Here is a 20,298-nt window from a genome sequence, read left to right on the forward strand (position 1 = left end):
ACTGGCTCAGTGTTTGTGTTCCCCACAAAATTCACGTCAAAGCCCTAACCCCCAACGTGAGGGTACAGTAAGTCCCCTACATCCGAACTTTCAAGTTGCAAATCTTTTAAGATGCAAGTGTGTTCCATCAGTGTCTGGTGTGAGTGAAACTGCGGCTTGCCCTCTGTCTCCTACTGCTGACGATCTTTCAGCTCTGCCATCACTTTCCTCCCCTCCCCTCTCCAGTCACATTAAGCATAGGAAAGCATAGATAATGGATCATCTCTGTTTCAGAAACAAAAAAGAGGGCTGTGCATGTATGTGTGTGCATGCATAAACACAGGCTTGTGTAGACACAACACACGTCTCAGAGGACAGGTGAGAGCAAGGCAACGTGGCCGCCTTGAGGGCCTGGGGTGAGGTCTAAGGGAGACCGGCTTTCCACGGCACGCTCCCTGCTGTGGTTTAAATTTTGATCAGGTTCGTTATTCCTTCGTAATAAGAGTGTCTTAGTGGTATTCACAGATCAGATGGGAACCTGCCCAAGAGAGACTGCGGAATTTCATGCAGATGACCGACCTTTTTGAGCTTAGCTTGTTTTCAAGTGCTGTTTTTATCAGCTGATAAACTGAAATGACCCCTCCTCGCTGCCTCACATAACAGACCTGCCGAGCCATCAGCTCGGGCCGGTAGTCCCGTCAGCTAAACCGGACGCTCTGGGTCACAGACTCGCTCTCCAGGGCCTCTGAGCTCTGAGCTGGGGGCCCGCAGAAGGGGACTCTGGTGAAGGCCAAACAGCTCACAGTGAAAATGAATGAGATCTGAGCTTCCTGACCCCGCTCCCTCCTCGCACAGTCTCGGAAAGCCCTGCTGACAAAAGTCAGGCCAGACCTGCAGCCCACGGTGGCCAGGGCAAAGGGGAGGGCCCGGGACAGCCCTCTCTCCACTGCGTTCCCACCCGCATCACCACTATCTACCTGCCTCCGAAGGCTATGCCCCGAAAAGGAACCACTGGCCCACGAGACTTCACAACAGCCAAGAAAAGGGCCTGGGGGCAGGACAAGGGCTCTGAGCAGGGCGGCTGCTGGCTTCTCAAGGGTCCTTCCAGAAAGGAACCATGTGGGACCAAAACCAGACCCTCACCATACCCCCTCCCCCAGAACCTGAGCCTTCTCCTAGTCTCTGGCCCAGCCCCTTCACTGGGGGCCCTCGGGACTGAAGGGCCTGGGTGTGGGACCACCAACCAGTCACCAGTCACCCCCTCTCTTTCCCGGTGGAACTCCTCCCGCCAGGCTTGCTGGGACGTGATGGGGCCGGCAGGGGGGTCCCGAGTCCTGCACTGACATGCCCCTCTGCGGGAGGACTGACCCCTCACCCACCCACTAATTCACAGCAGCGAAGTCCTGCAGGCTCCCCAGGGGAAAGACAGCTCACACTGCCCGGTGAGCGTGGGACAGCGCCAAACGGCAAGAGGGCGATAACACGTTTACATAACACAAGACTGTTTCACCCCAAATACTCGGTGTCAAAACCCCACAGTTCCTCCCAATGCAGACGGGCGGAACAGGGAAGACACCAGCCCTCGCCCTGGACTCCAGGCAGCTCTGCCCCACACCCCGAACTCCATCCCTCAAGGAAGGGTTACATAAGCCCTTCCTCCAGGACGACCCAGCGTGACCCTGGGCCCAGGGCCCTCAGAATCTGCCTGGGTCCGACCGACTGTGGAGATAAACCAGGCTCAGGTTTATTTGAGGGGAAAGCGGAAGCCAGGGGCCCACTTGCAGGGATACTCGTCACCCTGCTCTTGGGAACAGCGCCCTGACCCTGGAGTCTGAGTGCAAACTCTCAGGCAGGCAGAAAGCCCCTACCCTCCCACCAGCTGCCCTGGAGCCCAGAACCGGGGAGCACCCGCACCTCCCCTGGTTGCCCAGTGGCCAGCCCGCTGTCTTCAGGGAAGTACCCAGCTTCCTACGTGGGGTCCACCCTGCCCACACGCCGACCATGGGGTCAGGAACCGGGCACTCCCCGGCCCCCACAACTGGTTCAGGGATGAGGGTGTGACCCAGGCTGACCCTTCCGAGGTAGAGGGGAGACCCAAAGCCCCCAGCCCGGGTTCGCACCCCAGCCCCACCACCCACTAGCTGTGACCCTGAGCTAGTTCCTTAACCCCTCGGGGCCTCCACTCCTTCTATGAGGAAACAGGGGCACTCCAAGCCCACACCCCAAGGGGTGCAATGTAGATCAAAGGTGATACCACATGAGGACCTCGGCACTCAGAATAAAGGTCAGCTGTGAGGACTCATCTTGCATCACTTGGGCCTCAGAACGAAGCCACACAAGGGAGACTGGGGAGGAGAGAGACCAGGTCCTGCGGACACCATGAGAGCCCCTGGATCCACCTGGACCTGAAGCTGCCTCTGCACTGTGTTAACACTTACAGGAGCTACTTTATGACTGAACCTGGTCGGCCCTGAGGTTTCTACTGAAACCCAGACACTGCTGCGACTCGTAGAAATCAGTCAGAGAGCTGCTTTTCTCTCAGATCATTAACTTCACCCCAATAACTCGCCACGTCTGTCGGCTGATGGAGAAAGAAGAGTGCCCTGTGGTGTCCTCCACTGATGCAGACAGAGGTGTAGGCGCCTGGCCAGTCCTCCAGGCTCACCCCCAGGGGAGTCACCATCCTTCCCCTTCCCCTCAGAACTGTCTGTGTCCCACATGGCCACCCCCTGACCCTTCCCAGTGGAGCACCTCAAAGAGTTTGCCCCTTTGGCATTCCTGGCAAGGCTGGAGGAAAGACCACTGGGATGGTGGCAGGGGGACACCAACTATCTGGGCCTGTGGACCAAAGAACTCATCCTGGTCAAGGAGAGATCTGTCAACCATGACCCAGAACAGAACAGAACAGAACACACTCTGGCCTTGCTTTCAATCTGCAGTTCCCTGGAGGCCAAAGGACTCCAGGACGAGGGCCCAGCACGCTGGGCTGACTCACTGAGTGCTCGAACCTGCAAGGCCTGGCGCTCTGAGCTGCAGATCCTCACCTGCAAGGGCCCCTTCTGGCTCCGAGGGGCGGGGAAACTGCTGCTCTGCGATGGCGAACTGCTGCATCTCAGCAGTAAGGGAGGGGCGACACAGACAACACAGACGGCCTGACTACAGGTCCGGGGAGTGAAAGGCAGCCCTCCCGGCTTCTGTCAGGGATGGCCTCTGGCCCAAACAAGAAAGGAGAAGCTTGTGTGCTGAGCCCCTCCTGTGCACAGGCATCAGGTTGACTTCTGTCAAGGAGGAAATTAAGGCCCAACTGTTGTTTGTTCAATCACTAAGCCATGTTCGACTCTTTTCGACCCCATGGACTGCAGCGCACCAGGCTAACCTGTCCTCCACTATTTTCCAGAGTTTGCTCAAACTCATGTCCCTTGAGTCAATGATGCCATCCAACCAGCTCTTCCTCTGTCACCCCTTTCTCCTCCTGCCCTCAATATTTCACAGCATCAGGGTCTTTTCCAACGAGTCAGCTCTTCGCATCAGGTGGCCAAAGTGTTGGCGCTTCAGCTTCAGCATCAGTTCTTCCAATGAATAGTCAGGGTTGATTTCCTTTATGAAACCAGGGAGGGGCCACCCAGGCAGTAAAAGGCTGTGTCAGCATTCACAGCCCATCACTGACCAAGACACACACTGTTCCTGGGACACCAATCTAGCACGGCCCCACCTAAGAGGCTTCTGGAACTCGGCTTGCCCATCTTCTTCCCAGATACGAGGGCTGCTCACACATAAGCTCAAACATACGGTCCATCAACCTTTAATGGCTGACTCTAACACGAATAACAGTATTTACCATTTGCCCACCAGGCGCCAGGCTCTGTGCTAAAAAGGACTCAAGCTGCCTCAGCTCACCCAATCTGTTAAAGTATTCTGCTGCAGGCTGGTACTAAAATTCCCATTTCGGGTATAGAAATGAAAAGCTCAGAGAGGTTAAATGGTTTGGCCCAAAGTCACAGAGACAGCACCTCTGCCTCCAAGTTCTTGAAGCTCCTTCAAAAGCATTTCCCACTTCTGAAGCCAAGGATTGGCTCCAACAAGAATGTTCCCAAGAGCCTTCCAGGGCTTTGGGGATCTTTCCAAGGTGCTTCTGAAACCCTCGAGCTTCAGTGGAAAAAAAGCACCAAGGTTCCCCAAGGTGACCCCAAAAAGGGACACGCATGGCAACTTAAACAGAAGTATAAGTCCATTTGCTGACAAAGGTCCGTCTAGTCAAAGCTATGGTTTTTCTAGTAGTCATGTACGGATGTGAAAGGTGGACCATAAAGAAGGCTGAGCACCTAAGAACTGATGCTTTCAAATTGTGGTGTTGGAGAAGACTCTGCAGAGTCCCTTGGACAGCAAGGAGATCAAACCAGTCAATCCTAAAGAAAATCTATCCTGAATACTCATTGGAAGGACTGATGAAGCTGAAGCTCCAATACTTTGGCTACCTGATGCAAAGAGCCAACTCATTGGAAAAGACCCTGATGCTGGGAAAGATTGAGGGCAGGAGGAAAAGGGAGTAACAGAGGATGAGTTGGTTGGATGGCATCATTGACTCAATGGACATGAGTTTGAGCAAATCTGAGAGATGATAAAGGACACAGAAGCCTCGCGTGCTGCACGGGGTCACAGAGAATCAGACATGATTTAGCAACTGAGCAATAACAAGGCCATGGGGCCTCATCCACATGGGCTCAGAGCATTTCAAGGAAGGAGTTTGAGAGGCAGGAATGAGGGGATCCTGGGAATCTGAGTGACACTGTCTGGACAGAGCACATCACATACTGGGAGACCCAAACTCAACATCCACAGACAGATGACAGCGCTGCTGAAAGGTGTCTCAGTTGATGCCCAGCCTGAGTGAACACCACCTGAGCCAGGACCTAAATTTCCTGATTCCCAGCAAGCCGTGCATCCAAACGAAACTGAAAATGAAAAGGAGAAAAGTTTAAAACTAAGGGGTGCTAAGGACAGGTCATTAGAAAGAACTCAGACAAAAGGAGAGCCATCCTCTCATCCTCTGCCTTTACTTACAAAGAAAATAAACTCTAATGGTCAAGAGTCTGGGCTCTGGATTCACAGAAGTGCTGTTCAACTCACACCCCTAGGAGGGACCAGCTATGAAGTGCTGGGGAGGTCAGTTACTCTCTCTGAGATTGTTTCCACATGTGGAATGACAGCCTTAAAGCACAGGATCAGGCTGGTGACTGGACCTCCAGGATGGGGAGCTACTGTTATTCCAAGGGTTTGCTGCTGCTGCTGCTGCTAAGTCACTTCAGTCATGTCCGACTCTGTGCGACCCCATAGACAGCAGCCCATCAGGCTCCACCGTCCCTGGGATTCTCCAGGCAAGAGCACTGGAGTGGGTTGCCATTTCCTTCTCCAATGCATGAAAGTGAAAAGTGAAAGTGAAGTCAATCAGTCGTGTCCGGCTCTTAGTGACCTCATGGACTGCAGCCTACCAGGCTCCTCCGTCCATGGGATTTTCCAGGCAAGAGTACTGGAGTGGGGTGCCATTGCCTTCTCCAATGCATGAAAGTGAAAAGTGAAAGTGAAGTCGCTCAGTCGTGTCCGGCTCTTAGTGACCTCATGGACTGCAGCCTACCAGGCTCCTCTGTCCATGGGATTTTCCAGGCAAGAGTACTGGAGTGGGGTGCCATTGCCTTCTCCGATTCCAAGGGTTTAGCTATTCTCACAACACTGGAAACAATGCCATGATGTCCACGGCCTCACGCAAAGGAGCCCACTGTCCCCTCACCACCAGGGCAGCCACAGCAGCACCTCCAAGGACTTAAGAAAAATAAGTACATTTCTCACCAGCAGGGGCTTTGATGCCCAGAGGGTCAAGCAGCAAAGGTCTGAGCACCTACAACCCCATGAGCACAGGCCGCAACATGCCTGCGTGCAGGTCAAGGTGAGGGTGAGGGGCTTGGGGGCTGATTTCGAAAGAACCAGAACTCTTTCCTGATAGGATCCTGGCGTCCCTGCCCAGACCTGCCCACGCAGAGGCAGGAAAAGATCTCTGATGAAATGGCCAGCATTCCTTTTCTGTTCAAGGAGCCCTTGAAAAGGGCCTGAGTGCTAGGACTTTTAGGATAAAATCTTAAAGAAGATATGCTTTAGTGTCAGCAAGGCAAGGTTCAAATCCAAGCTGCCCCATCTACTGGGTCTAAAACTAGGGGCTCACTCTGCATCTTTCTGGGCCTTTGTAACCCGGGCTGGGGTGCAAAGAGGAAACTCCATCCAGAGAGAACCCAAGAGGCCCACAGCACTGAATGGTCCTCAGAAAGATGCCCAGGGCCCTGGGAGGATAAGCACCAACCCAACAGCCCCTGGGGACTCACAAATACCCCCACACGTGCCAACATGCCCCCGTTCTCTCCAAGGGTCCCCGATCCCCTCTGGGAGAATGGAAGAGAGCCCCCACACAACCTGCACACCCCTCCCTACCACACCTCCCTCCCTCAGACCCAGCCAGGCGCACAGCAAGAAGAGGCTTCCGTGGCCCCAGGCTGCCCTGGGGAGCTCACTGCTGCATGGATCCTAGCGCCCAAGAGTGTCCAGCACTCAGCAGGCACTCGATAAATACATACTGTGTGACTGCACAAAGGAATGAATGGCGTGCTCTGCAAAGAGAAGACGCCCGGGGCAACCCAGACTCACCCTCTGGGAAGGGGGCGCCGAGCAACCTACACTGGGACGGGTGCCCCAAGGAGGGGCCCGAGGGTTTTCCACACCCTGGCCCTCAACTGTTGGATGGATAAGGGTGTGAGGTAGAAATGAAAGCGAAACTCCCACAGTGGCCTCCACTCAGCACCCACCTACCACTCCCAGCCCCTCCCAGGAAGCAGTCAGCTGAGAGGCCGTGTTTTGGTCACGGGTGCTGGAGGACCCCAACACCAGAAAAGGGGGGAGGAGGGGGCAGGGGGGCTACCTTGTCTGCCCTGGGCTGGGGGCTCTGGCCAGACACATGTCAGAGACCCCAGACTGTGGCCTGGTTGGATAGGGGGGCCAGTGGGGAGGGCAAGTCCCAGCACGTATGAAGCGCTCCATGCTCAGTAGCCCTGGAGGGGGGTGTACTAATGCCCCCCTTTACAGAGGGAAGCACAGAGGCTCAGGGAAGTGGAATGACTCGCCAGGCATCCACAGCCAACTGGGCAAGTCTTGTCGCTCTGACTGTACAGTCATCTCACCACCCACCACGCCTCGGGGCCCAACCACTACGCTCAGAGAATGCTCAGAAAAGAACGTCTCGATTTTCTTCTGAAACTGGGTTTCAAGCCAGTGGTACCTGGATGAGATGATGGCCAACTGGCAGGGTGGAAAAAGCACAGTTTCAGGAGTCAGTGCGCCCCGAGGGTGAGTCCCAACCCTGCCACTCACAGCCGGGTGATCTGGCAAGTCATCTCGCCTCTCCCTATGCCTCCGTGTTCTCATCCAGCATATGGAGACACGCGACCCGTCTTGGAGAGGACATTCCCCATCTTCAATAGTGCCTGGCCTGTGGTAGGCTTCACCTCTGCTTGGAAATTGGGTGTGAGTCACTGGAGGGAGCAGGGGCATTGAACACAGCCCTTCTGCAGCATCGGGGCCTCCTGGATGAGCCCCCAGTTCTGGTTTCATGTCTCAGGCTCCAAAACCCGAGCAGGCAGAAGGCTGATGAGGAGCCAGTGGGTTTGCAGACAACACCGCAGAACAAGGGGCTCTGCAGACCAGGGGCTGCCCCTCCCCCGCCCCACCTCTGCTCCTGGCCCCCTGCCTGATAATCAGCGTGCACCTGGCCTAGCCAGTCCCCAGGAATGTTTCCTGAGCAAAGACCAAAGCAGCTCCTCCCCAGCCCCAGGATCCGCCTCTAAGGAATTTCAGTGTAAAACAGGCGCCGGAGGCAAGACATTTTTAAAAGGGGAGAGTTGTTGTGTTCAGTCCTCCAGTCGTGTCCAACTCTTTGTCATCCCATGCACTGCAGCACGCCAGGCTTCCCTGTCCACCACCAACTCCTGGAGCTTACTCAAACTCGTGTCCATTGAGTTGATGATGCCATCCAACCATCTCATCCTCTGTGGTCCCCTTCTCCTCCTGCCCTCAATCTTTCCCAGCATCAGCGGGGAGAGAAAACTGCCCACAAGGTAGCAACCAGCAGGCAGGGTAGCTGGCAGGCAGCCTGTTGCCACTGCCCGTCCCTCCTCTCACGTAACGAGGATCAAACAAGGCAGTGGATGGTGGGTGCCACACCAGAGCTACCCAGGTGGGCTCCAGGCAACACAAGTCCCACACAGCGGTTCTGGGGACAAACCAGCCCAAGAACCTTTACATCCCAGACGCCCTCCTGGAGGCCCCTTTCCCAGAGAAGCCCCACAGTAAAGAGGCTGCTCTAGCCTGTTTAACTCAGCGCCAAACATGCCTGATGGCTCTGGGGTGAGGCCTAGTAACACTCTTCAGGAAGTGACAGTGTCTGTTTCCCAGAAGAATTGTCAGGGCACTTGTTAAGAGAAGGCTCCCAGACCCTTTCCCTGGAGGGTTTTAAGCGGGGGACAGGTGGACTCAAGGATATGTTCTTCATTGATGCCCCAAGTGCTTCTTCTGTTGGGAAGGTCAGCAAACACTGGCCTGGAGGAAGGTGCTGTGATCAGTTGCTCAGTCCTGCATCCGACTCTGTGCGACCCTATGGACTGTAGCCCCTTGGGCTCCTCTGTCCATGGGATTCTCCAGGCAAGAATACTGGAGTGAGCTGCCATGCCCTCCTCCAGGGGATCTTCCTGATTCTGGGATTGAACCCGTGTCTCTTACATCTCCTGCACTGCAGGGAGATTCTTTACCCCCTGAGCCATCAGGGAAACCCCTAGAGGAAGGTAAATGAGTGTAAAAGAGAACAAGCATCCTTCCCCCCGCTCCCTGGGGACCCAAGGCCTAAGCTGATCCTCAGGAAAGCTCAGCTGGCCTAAGGCCTACCCAGGTCCCCCAACGGTCCCCCATGATCCCTCACCCCAGCCCACCCTCAAGGCCCAGAAGAGCTCATTCCCGAACACAAAGACTGGACTGAACCAGGCCAGAGGGGAGCATCCGTCCTCCTGTCCAGCCCCCAGAGCACAGCCTCAGGTGGAGGAAGGTCCCAGGGCCACCCACCTGGTCCTTTGACACTGTCAGGGAACAAGGCCACTGGAGGAAACATTGCTGCCTCCTCTGACCACCACCTGTCCAACGTGGAAACCGACCTGCCCTTACCCAGGTGGCTGCCCTTGGTCCTCAGGGCACCCAGGGCCACAGCAGAGGCAGGCCAGGCAAGTGACCTCCAGGCAGCAGACCCCACCCGCCCTGTAGCTCTTTACCTCCCAGAGGAATGGGCACTCGCTCTTACTAAACGTCACCTCCTCAGAGAGGCCTTCTCTGGCCACACAGTGGCTGCAGCTGCTCCTGCCACGGCTCTCCCATCTGCAGGCTTCCTGGCTCTAGCTCCACCCTGCAGCATTTTAAACATGTCTTTATGCTGGTTTCCCTTCATCCCTTACCAAGCCTCTAGGCACAGGAGGGTAGGGACCAGCACTAGCACAGGGCGGGCCAGGGTGGAGGCTGAGGACTTGCTGAGTGAATGAAAGAATGAGGGAATAAGGTGTGCCTGGTGGCTCAGTGGTAAAGAATCCACCTGCCAATGCAACAGACGGATTTGATCCCTGATCCAGGAAGATCCCACATGCCGCAGAACAGCTAAGCCCATGTACCACAGTTATCGAGCCCGTGCTCTAAAGCCTGAACTACTGAGCCCACGCTGCAGCAAGGATTGAAGCCCTCAAGGCCTGGAGGCTACGCTCCACAACAGGAGAAGCCAGTGCAGTAAGAGGCCTCCTGCACCCTGTAAATAGACAGCAGCCCCCACTCGCTGCAACTAGAGAAAAGCCCATGCCGCAAAGAAGACCCAGCACAGCCAGGTAAATAAATATAACTTTTTTTTTTTAACGAAGAAATACCATATGTAAAATAGACAGCCAACGGGAATTTGCTGTATGGCTCAGGAAACTCAAACAGGGGTTCTGTATCAACCTAGAGGGGTGGGAGACGGGGAGGGAGGTTCAAAAGGGAGGGGATATATGTATACCTATGACTGATTCATGTTGAGGTTTGACAGAAAACAAAATTCTGTAAAGCAATTATCTTTCAATAAAAATTTAAAAAATGAAGGAATAAAGCCGATGACCTGACCTGGGATCCACCACCTTCACCCTGGGGTTTCTTTCCTGGCCCAGGGCACTCCAGAATCACAAGCAACTCTGCTGAGTCACAAGGGCCTGGAAAAGGCTTCAAAACCCACCGGTTGGTTCCTTCACCCACTAACAGACACCCTCTCTGAGCCCCTACTGTGCGCACTACTACAAGCAAGCACTGGGGGGCTTCACCAGGGAACAGAACTGCCCAAGTCTCGACCTTTATGGAATCCACCTGCCAAAGGAGAGAGGGACAAGGAGCGGAGAGAAATAACAAGGCCAGCCAGGAGGCACTAAGGGTTCGAGATCCTAAGTGAAGCGAAAAGAAAACCAAGCATCTCTCAGAAGCCATCCAGGGAGGACTTTGACGTGTGTGTCCCGCTACTCCCCCGGGGCGGCTGGTGGCTGTGCAGAGTGGACCCAGCGCGTTCTGCCAGCTGGGGCCTCCAAGGGCGGTTAATACAGTGGGCACCCCACACCCAAGGGCCTGGGAGGGAAGGGGCAGGAGTTGGGGGGTGGGGGGGTCCTTCACGGGAGTGGTTCTCAAATCCCCACAGCCGGTGTCAGATCCACCCCCGAGCCCTCAAGGCACCCCCAGGGGCTGTCACGATCCTCTGCCCCGCCACCACGATGGGCCCGGCTGGAGGGAGAGGCCCCGGGCGCAGGGACAGCTGCCTTCTCAGGGCGGCTGGGAGCCGGCAAGACAAAGCAGCAGGCGGAATTCAAATAGCCCAGTGGGAATGGCCTCATTCACAGCTCTGGAGGAAGCGCTGTTTGAAAGCAGGCGGTGGGGAGAGGGCTCTGGTCTAGGAGTGAGACGACCCCCGCCCCCCCACCCCCATCCCACAGTGTGACCTGGGACCAGCCACCCCACCCTGCATGGGCTCCCCTCCCAGCAAGGCCGCACATGCCCAGGCCGGCCAGCAGAGCGGGAATGGCTGCGTGGACCAGATTCCCACACCCAGAGGGATGGCGTTTGAGATCCACACGGTGGCAAGGAGTAGGTGCTCAGCTCCTGGATGACCACGTGCTTTCTAAATGAATCTGGCTTTCTAAAAAAGGTACCAGAATATTCCTGTAAAAAGCCGGCTTACGAACTGAACTCAAAACACAACGAGGAACAGAAACCCTCTTTAACAGCCAACTCTCATGCGGCACTTCACTACATGGGCCTTTGCTGAATGCCCCAAGCCTGCTAAACATCGAGGAGAAATAACCCGTGGAGTGGAGGCAGGAGGGCCCAGGGGTTGGGAGGGAGGCCCCAGCCTGATGCACAAGGAGCCAAGCTCTGCCCCAACAAGCACGGCCATCCCTGCCCACGGGAACTCAGTCCTCCCATCATAAGAGAAACGCAACCAACAGTATCATTTCTCACCCATGTGTGTGGCCGAGATCAAAAATGTCCACACACTGTGCCGGGGAGGGAGTGGGTGACAGGTCCTTCCGCTCGCTGTCACCAGTGAGCAGCGCCCTGTCCTGGTGAGTGGTTTCAAAACTGTCCCGAAAAAGTCAAACGCCTGTACCCCCTCACTCATCTGGCAATGAGCACCCAGACCAGGGGGTGGAGCACGCCCTGCCTACCATCTACACCAGTAGACGCCAAGCACAGGGCAAGAAACAGGGTCCATTGTTTTAACACCTGAAACCCACAGCCGTTAAAGAAAGGAGGTAAGTGATAAGAAGTGTCCCCAGAGAAGCAGTGATGGGCAGTGTCTCTAAGACACAGCGTTTCATGAAAGGAGCCAAGGACAGAACAATACGTGCGGAAGAGATCCATACACGTATGCCCTGTGTTTTGCACAAAACCCTTGGGGTTGTGGGGCGGGGGGGCAACATAGGAATAGGGGATTTTTTAAAAAGGTTATTATATTATTATACAAAATCGTGTGGGGCTTCCCTGGTGGCTCAAATGGTAAAGAATCTGCCTGCAATGCGGAAGACCCAGGTTCTAGCCCTGGGTCAGGAAGATCCCCTGGAGGAGGGCATGGCAACCCACTCCAGTATTCTTGCCTGGAGAATCCCATGGACGGAGGAGCCTGGCGGGCTACAGTCCATGGGGTCGCAAGAGTCAGACATGACCTAGCGACTGTCACACACATACAAAATCACATGTGTGAAACTTTGGAAAACTGTAAAGTACCACAGAATTTCAAGAATCATTCAATTTTTTTTTTAAGTTAAAAAAAAAAAAAAACACCTCGAGAGAAAGAGACTGCCAACAGCGTGTGTCCCTGAGTGACCGGAACTCAAGAACAAGGAGGAAATGGACTGACTTTTCATTGTGTATTTTGAGTCCTTTTCATTGTGTATTTTGAATCCTCTAGGTTTTAACATAGGCATGTATTAAATATTCAAAAAGATAAAACAATAAATGTGAGCTAATCATAGCAGTAGCGTGATTGGCATGGAGACTCCTGGCATTTTCAGGAAACCCAGTACAAACTCCTCTTGAATCTCCAAACTTGAAAAAAACAAAAGTATCATCTTGTGTTAACATAATTTCTTCAGGCTCTGCATCCATAAAACAGGTGAAGACCGCAGCCCCGGCTTCCAAGGGGCTGTAAGATCCCCACGGGCTGGGTGTGTAGGGAGATGCTGGCAGGGCAGCAGGCAGGGTAGGCTCCCCCACCCCGCACCCCCAGCCTTGCCCCAGACCCACACCCAGGCAGGATGAGCAGTCAGCCTCCCTCCTGGACTTCAGGGTCGCTCTACAACTGCCCCAACTAGGAACACTCAACCTGCAAATGCCCAAGATCCAGGAATAGACAGACATTTGCGGGCAGACGCCCACTCACCCACTCCCCAAGGACCAACTAAAAAGTAACAGCAGAAACCACCACCCACAGAGTTCCAGGCACAGTCCGGGTCCCCCTGAGCGAATACTGTCATCAGCCTCACTTTACAAGTGAGGACACCGAGGCACGAGCCCCGGTCACATGAGTGGCCTGCTGTCGAGGCAGGCCCGGCACCCGGGCAGGCTCATCAACAGACAGCAGCGGCCCTGGCGGTCCATCTTCTCCCATAGGAAGCCCAGTTCACCCCCGCAGCAGGCTGGTGGAACGTGTTTATTTGAAAGGCTAAGTATGAACAGTCCCAGTGTGCATCTGCAAAGGTTACTTAAGTCAGTACCTCCTCCCACCCCCATGCCCCCAAAATGGTGCCAGATCCAATCATTAAGAAACGGAAAAAATAAAACCCACTCACAGACCAGCATCACTTAACCCTGGAAACAATTCTCCTTCCTCCCCACTATGAATCTCCCCAAAGATAGAACCACGCTAAATCCTCCCAGCAAAAAGAACAAACCTAGAGTCCTTCATTTAAAGAAAAGAATGAGGACTTCCCTGGCAGTCCAATGGATAAGACGCAGCGCTTCCACCACAGGGGGCGCAGGTTCGATCCCTGGTTAGGGAACTAACATCCTGCATGCTTCAAGGCATGGCCAGAAATCAAAAAATTTTAAACATTAAAAAAATAAAATAAAAATAAAGGTATGGAGGCCCTGAGGGTATGGGCCACCTGAGAGGCCAGGTTCTTGTCAACAGCAAACTCCCAGCTCCCTCCTCCTGCAGCTTCCCAGAGCCCCGGCCTAACCTGGGCAAAGAACTTATTAATAAACAAGGCAGCCACATCCTCAGGTGTAAAGGCCTGGGATCTGGGCTCAGGGAAGCCCTTCACTTCGAATCCAAGTCCTTCATATGGCCTGAGCCTCAGTTTCCCCATTCTGCCACCCTGGGCTGCTGGGAGGATGACGTGAGATGAGGTTCCGGGAAGGAAAGCGTTCAGGTCAGCTGACGTGATGGTAAAGACGGACAGAGGACACATTTCACACCAAAATGCTTTGCGACGTCGTGTGTCTTTCCACCACAGCCTGCACCACAAGTTCAGCTGCAGGAAAGAGGAGCGGCGAGGCGAGGCGCTGGAGGGCTGACACAGAAAACGTGGACACAGCGAACCGGGTCAGCCAGCACATCCGCACGGGCCACCGCGGAGAACTGAGAGCATTTAAAAAAAAAAAATCACCCAACATTTTCAACTAACAGCTTTACCTCTCGGCTTCCCCTCTGAAGTCCCTTCTGCGTGTGAGGAAGCCTTGAGGCTGCTCCAGGGTTAGGGGAAGGGGCAGGCAGGTGGGAAGCCAAGGGGACACAAGCAGAGCCATCCCTGGAGAGGGGGAGACTCACTGGCAAATGTCGGGAACGAACACTCCCACAAGAAATAAGCCAAGTCAAGGCCTATCTGTCAGGGAGCCAGAGGGACGCTCCTTAAGACACCACGCTTCCACTGCAGGGGACGCAAGTTCGATCCCTGGTCTGGCAACTGACATCCCACATGTCTTGCAGTGCAGTCAAAAAGTATATAATTTTTAAAATTAAAAGAAATTAAAATAAAGGAATGTAGGCCCTGAAGGTATGGGCCACCCTAGAGGCCAAATTACTGTTAACAGGAAACTCGAAGCTCCCTCCTCCCGGAGCCTCCCAGAGCCCTGGGCTAATGCAGGCAAAGAACTTATCAACAAACCAGGCAGGACCAGGGCGTGAAGGGACGGCCCTCCCCCCTGCTAAGGTGTCCCGGTGGGACCTGCTCCAACGGTCCACGGTCCACAGACACCTGCAGGGGGCAATGCTCCTTGGAGAGCAGACAAGACGCTTGCTGAGGCCACAGCTCAGGATTGCAAGGAAGAATCTCTGAGACAGAACGGCAGCACCCCCGTGACCATGACGAGGGGGTCCGCCCATTCTAGTAGCTGAACAAAAGGAACAGAAGTATGGAGCCTGCCCCGTCTCGTGCCTGTGAAACAAAGGGGCTGGGTAGACAAGATCTCCCTTCCGGTCCTAGGATTTTTTTTTTTTTTAACAAGGCCTGGCATTTGGCGAAACAACTCATCCCGCTGCGTTCAAGTCATCCTCTCCAGCGCTGATACTGCCCCAAACATTCGCGGCAGGACCTCAAGCCATTTTCAAACATCTCTGGACTTTTTCACTATGGAACTCGAGGATGATTCATCACCCATCCAAATGGCAACCCCACGTGACAATGTCCGTCCACAGCCCCTCTCAGCCACTGAAACTGCACCAGCATTCACATCACACCCACCAGCGGGCAAAGGACTCTGGCCACTCCAGAGGGTGGGAGTACTTTGCACCCAGTACAGAAATGCGGCCACCAGGGGGCGCCACCCTGAAAGTATCCATAAAAAAGGAGAGAAGAAACAGAAAAATTCTTTTCGGTGTTTTCCATTCCTTCCTAAGCTTAAGCAACAAAATAGCTAAAGCTCCCCTGATGAAAACACAAAGTGGGTTTCCTGAGGTTCTAGAATGACCCAGATATTTCTCTTCCTCTCTTTGAAGTCAATATTTTGGCCAGAAGAAGGCAACTAGACTTTGAACGCAACCACTCTTTCAGAGAAATGAACACTCCATGCTGGAGCTTCCCCGGAACGGCTGACATCATAGCTTGCCCTGAACCCCCCAGTGTTTAAGGGCAGGAGGGTCTCTGGGGAGGGAAAGGCAGTCTGCAAGTCCAGCCTGAGGACCCAGCCACGAGTCTCAGTCTCGGTGGGAACTGTGTTGCGAGAGCCTCCTAATTACCAAGCAAAACATACCAACCAGATGACAAGCCTCGTGCTTCAGCTGCAGGCACAGGACGACACAAATAGAGAAAGACCTCAGGAAAAAGGGTGCAAGGTATCAGTGGGGATTTCCCAAGTCTCAGAGGACTGCAGGGGGAGCTTGGGCACCCGACACCAGACCAGATTTCAAGAACACATCAAAGGGGTTTCTGCACATGTCTTCAGTGTCTAGGGCACATCGTCCACGTGTGTGTGTTCAAGCGCCCCTTTCTAATGCTGCAAAAGTCCTCACACTTCCAAGGCTTTGGCTGCAAGTTCCTCCCCGTTTCCTTGTGAATTCCCCGGTCATTTGGCATGCCCTCCTGAAAATGAAAAGCGTGCTTTCTCCCAGGGAAGCCAGCAGGAGAGGAGGCAGCCAACTCCATACCCAGACCGAGGGATGCGCAACCCTCAGGAACTGTTTTAGACAAGGTGTGCCCCTCTGGCTGCAGGGAGCAGAGCGCCTGCAGGGCTGAACAGGCCAAGGAGCAGCAGGCCCTGGGGACAGGCATGAGAGGGGCATAGAGGTGCTGTGCCAGCCTGCACAGGCCAGCTCAGACCAGCCACTCGCTCCGCATGCCAGGAGATAAGGAAACTCAATTGTTCAATTCATCATTATGTTTGGTGACCCAAAAAAGACAAAAATGCAAGGGGGGCCCATTTTTGAGAATCAAATCTACCAAGTGGAGACACGGCATAACAAAAGGTTTTCCACCTGGAGTTTGCAAAAGGCTTGGGGAGCCAGATTCTCTTAGGCTTTCACTAAGAACCAGATTTAACTAAGGGCTTCTCAGAGGCAAAGCCACCATAGGGGAACAAGGTGAGGCAAAGCCGACCCAAGACTGGATGCGTCTGTAATGGACCAAGAATGTGATCCCATCTTAATAAAACACCTGGAGTCTTCACCACTAAGGAACTGCACGGGGTGGGGGGTGGGGACCTCGAGGGAAGAAGGCCATTCTACACAAGCGTTTACATTCTGCACCAGCCACTCCCTGGCTGTGGGACCCCGGGCCAGGTACCCGACCTCTCTGCGGATGGATTCCCCCCCTCAGACATGTGGGCCAGAATCACCAGCCCAGCCAATTCTCAAGGCTGGTGCGAGGCTCTAATGAGACAGCAAATGACCTACACGCCAAGTATTGCTACTCGCTTCAAAGAGGCTTAATCCAGCAACATGCAATGACAGATTCTTGCAGAGAGCTGCGCCGGAGGGGCACCTAGTAGGTGCCCCGCAAACACACAAACATGGGTGCCCGCCTCCACGAAGAGAAGGGGGAAGAAGGAAGAGGACCACTCCAGTCCAAAAGTAACCTCCAGCCACAGGCAGACAGTGTGGATTCCCCCCATTTCCCTGGTCCCTCTGCCACCTTCAGCAGCGCTCCCATCACGCCCGGGGGAGCCAGGGGTCTCCCTACCCGGGGTCCCTGTGCACCTGAGAGCCCTGGTCCGTGCCACACCGCCCGTACTGCCCACCGCTTCCCTCGAACACAGCCAGCGGCCACCACAGCCACCTGGCTACTCGGACTCAGGGTCCCCGCGCACCGTTTCTTCCCGTTTCGCTCTAACCTCCGGAAACAGCCCCCAGCCCCCCGAGGCTGAACCTGGGGCTCATGCCGGGGGTCCCCGGGGGGTGGGGGGCTGGAGCCCCGTCCCTCCTTACCTGCACAGCTCGGCGAAGGCCTGGAAATTCAGCTTCTTTATTTTCTTCTCGCTCAGCCAGTAGCCAACTCTCTTCCCTTTCAGAAAGGTCTGCATCTTCCTCTTCGGGCGGGGAGCTCGGGTCCGGAGGAAATCGCCCACAGGCCGAGTCTGGCGGCCCGGCGCGCGCCGCGAGCGTGCGGGCACCTCCTCCCGGCGGCGGGGACGCGGAACGGGGCTCCGGGCGCGCAGTCCTGCCGGGAGGGGCGGGCCGGGGCGGGGCGGGCGCCCGGGCGGAGGGAGCGGCGCTCAGCGCGGCATTCCACTGGCTGCCACCGTGCCGGGGGCCGCCCGCGCCGCCGCCGCCCACGCCCCCGCCGCCTGTGGGGCTCCGGGCGCGCAAGTTCGCGAGCGCCGGGCCGGGCTGGGGAGGAGAGGAGGCAGGCCCTCCCTCGCCAGCGCCGCCCTCCCGGCGCTCGGAACCGAGCCGCACGCCCTCCAGCGGCGGCCACCGACGATCGGCCCCCACGCTCGGGCTGCGCGCCGCCCCCAAGTCCCTCCTCCCGGCCCTCCCTCTGGCTCCCGATCGCGGGGGGCCCTCCCGTCCGAGCCCCCGGCGGCGCGTTCGGCCGATCCGAGCCGGGCGCGTGCCCTTCCCGACGGGCTCGGACCCCGGCAGGGCGCACGCGGCCGCCCGCGCCCCCCGCCGTCCTCACCTGCCGCCGCCGCCGCCACTTCCTCCTTGTCCCGGTCCTCGCTCCGGCGCGCGGCTCGCCGCCGTCGCCACCGCCGCGCTGACCCGGCCAGCCGGCCCGCTGGACCCCGCCGGGGCGGAGGAAGCGCGAGAGCGCTGGCCGCCAGGGGGCAGCACTGCCTGCCGCCTCTTAAAGGCGCCGCGCCTCCCCCCACCCCACCCCCCCCACCCCCGCCCGGGTCTGGTTCTTTGGTGCGTGTTTGTGTGAAAGGCTCAGCGGTGGAGCTTGGGGGACGGAGGGAGCAGGGCTGGATTTAGGGCGATCCTTGCCAAGTGCTTTTACTTTTTAAAGGGACGAGAGGAGTCTCGGTGTGGGCACTTTCTGCCTGTCCTTTCGGAGTGATCGAGCCACTTGAATTTCATTCATCAAAAGCATCTCTGTACCCTGAGCAATATTCAGTCCCAACTGCAGCAGAGGGCGCGGGACGAGCGGGGGGTGGGCGGGGGTTGGCGCGGCAGCAGACACTCGATGAGATCATCTGTCTTCCCCGGAGGAGAGAGACCCAGGCCCAGGATGGGGGCCCCTGGGGTTGGGGACATAAACACCCAGGGGCCTTCTCAGGCTTAAGGAGGTTAACCATTAGACACACTCTGGGTTCCCTCCAACGGAGAGGCAAGGGAGAAACTAGAAGCTCAAGCATCAGGGTGGCTGGCACCTTGGTTCCCCTGTAGGGCCCTAGGGGAGCATCCTACCTTCAAAGAGTTTGGGCAAAGTGGGCATCACTCCCCAGGTCACGGCAGGAAAAATGAATGGGGTGGGGTGGGGTGGAAAGGGTCTCCAATTTTCAGGGAAGGCATTTAAGCTGACCTTGGAAAATAAGGATGAGGTTGACAGGCCTGAGAATTGGGGGTGGCTTGAAGAGAGGCAAGGAGAACTGGCAGAACCAAGTTGTTAGGGGTGACCAGACTGGAGCTTATTCTCTAAGGCCCAGCCCTAAGGGCCTGCCTTCTTCCCCTAATTACAGCTTCCCCATCCCTCTTCCTACAGGCCTTCCCAGCTGCAACTAGGTGAAGCTTGTCCACACCAGATTCCAGGAGGAAGCACAGAGGTCTTCTGTCTCCACTCTCAGCTAGCTCCACCCTTCACCCATCTCCCCTCCCTTTACACCCTGGCTGGGTGACCTTGCAGGCCACTTAGCCTCTCTGGGCCTCAGGTCCTCCCTCTTACCTTAGGAGGTAAGCCCTGCCTCCTGAAAGCACCGCAGAAGAGCAGCGGCTCTGAGGCCTAGCGTGTATGACGTTATGAGAGGGTCTGCTGCAGGTGGGAGCAGAAGGAGCAATGCCTGCCGCTCACTGCACTGGAAGAAGTCTCTGGCTTCAGAAAGACCTGGCCTGGGCGGGCTCCTAGTTCAGCTCCTCCCAGCTTGGACAAGTTACTTAAGTTTTGCCTCTGATTTCCAGGTTGAAAAAGTAATGCTTGCCTTAAAAGACTGTGAGGAGGATCAGGACAGGGTATTAGACTGGTCCTCCTAGCAGGTCATCAGAAATGGAGCTTGTTACTACCTCACCAAGAACTCTTTGGTTTTTTTTAATTGAAGTATAATTGACTTGCGGTATTATATTAGCTTCAGGTGTACAACATAATGACTCAATGCATTATGAAATGATCACCACGATAACTCTAGTTACCATCTGTCACCACACAAAGTGATTACAATATTATCAGCTGTATTATTGACTATATTCCCTGTGCTGTTCATTACAGCCCTGTTACTTATTTATTTTATAGCTAGAAGTTTGTCCCTGTTAATCTCCCTCACCTGTTTTGCCCATTCCTGCCCCTCACCCCCGCCCCACAACCACAAGTTTGTTCTATCTCCGAGTCTGTTTCTAGTTTTGTTCATTTGTTTTCTAGATTCAGCATATAAGTAAAATCATATGGTATTTGCCTTTCTCTGACTTATTTCACTTACATGATAACCTTTACGTTTACCCATGTTGTCACCAATGGTAGGATTCTTCCTTGTGACCGAGTGATGTTCGTGTATGTGGGTCTGTGCCACACCTTGATCCTTTCATCTGTGACTCTTCGGTGGCTTCATGCAAGGATTCTTTTTTTAATTTAATTTTTATTTTACATTAGAGTATAA

General features: G+C 55.3%; 1 protein-coding gene across 1 annotated transcript in view; it reads right to left on the reverse strand.

Annotated features, from left to right (window-relative positions):
* ITPK1 (inositol-tetrakisphosphate 1-kinase) overlaps window positions 1-18,318 on the reverse strand; it is a 162,882-nt gene extending 144,564 nt beyond the window's left edge. Inside the window, exons 1-2 of the mRNA XM_070357875.1 lie at window positions 18,171-18,318; window positions 17,477-17,708 (exon numbers count right to left, since the gene is read on the reverse strand). Of these exons, the coding sequence (XP_070213976.1) occupies window positions 17,477-17,571 (95 nt within the window). The 5' untranslated portion in view covers window positions 17,572-17,708; window positions 18,171-18,318. The remainder of the gene's footprint in view (window positions 1-17,476; window positions 17,709-18,170) is intronic.
* Between the last annotated feature and the right edge of the window lie 1,980 nt (window positions 18,319-20,298).

Source organism: Bos mutus, chromosome 21 (genome assembly GCF_027580195.1).
Source record: "Bos mutus isolate GX-2022 chromosome 21, NWIPB_WYAK_1.1, whole genome shotgun sequence".
NCBI classification, from domain to species: domain Eukaryota; kingdom Metazoa; phylum Chordata; class Mammalia; order Artiodactyla; family Bovidae; genus Bos; species Bos mutus.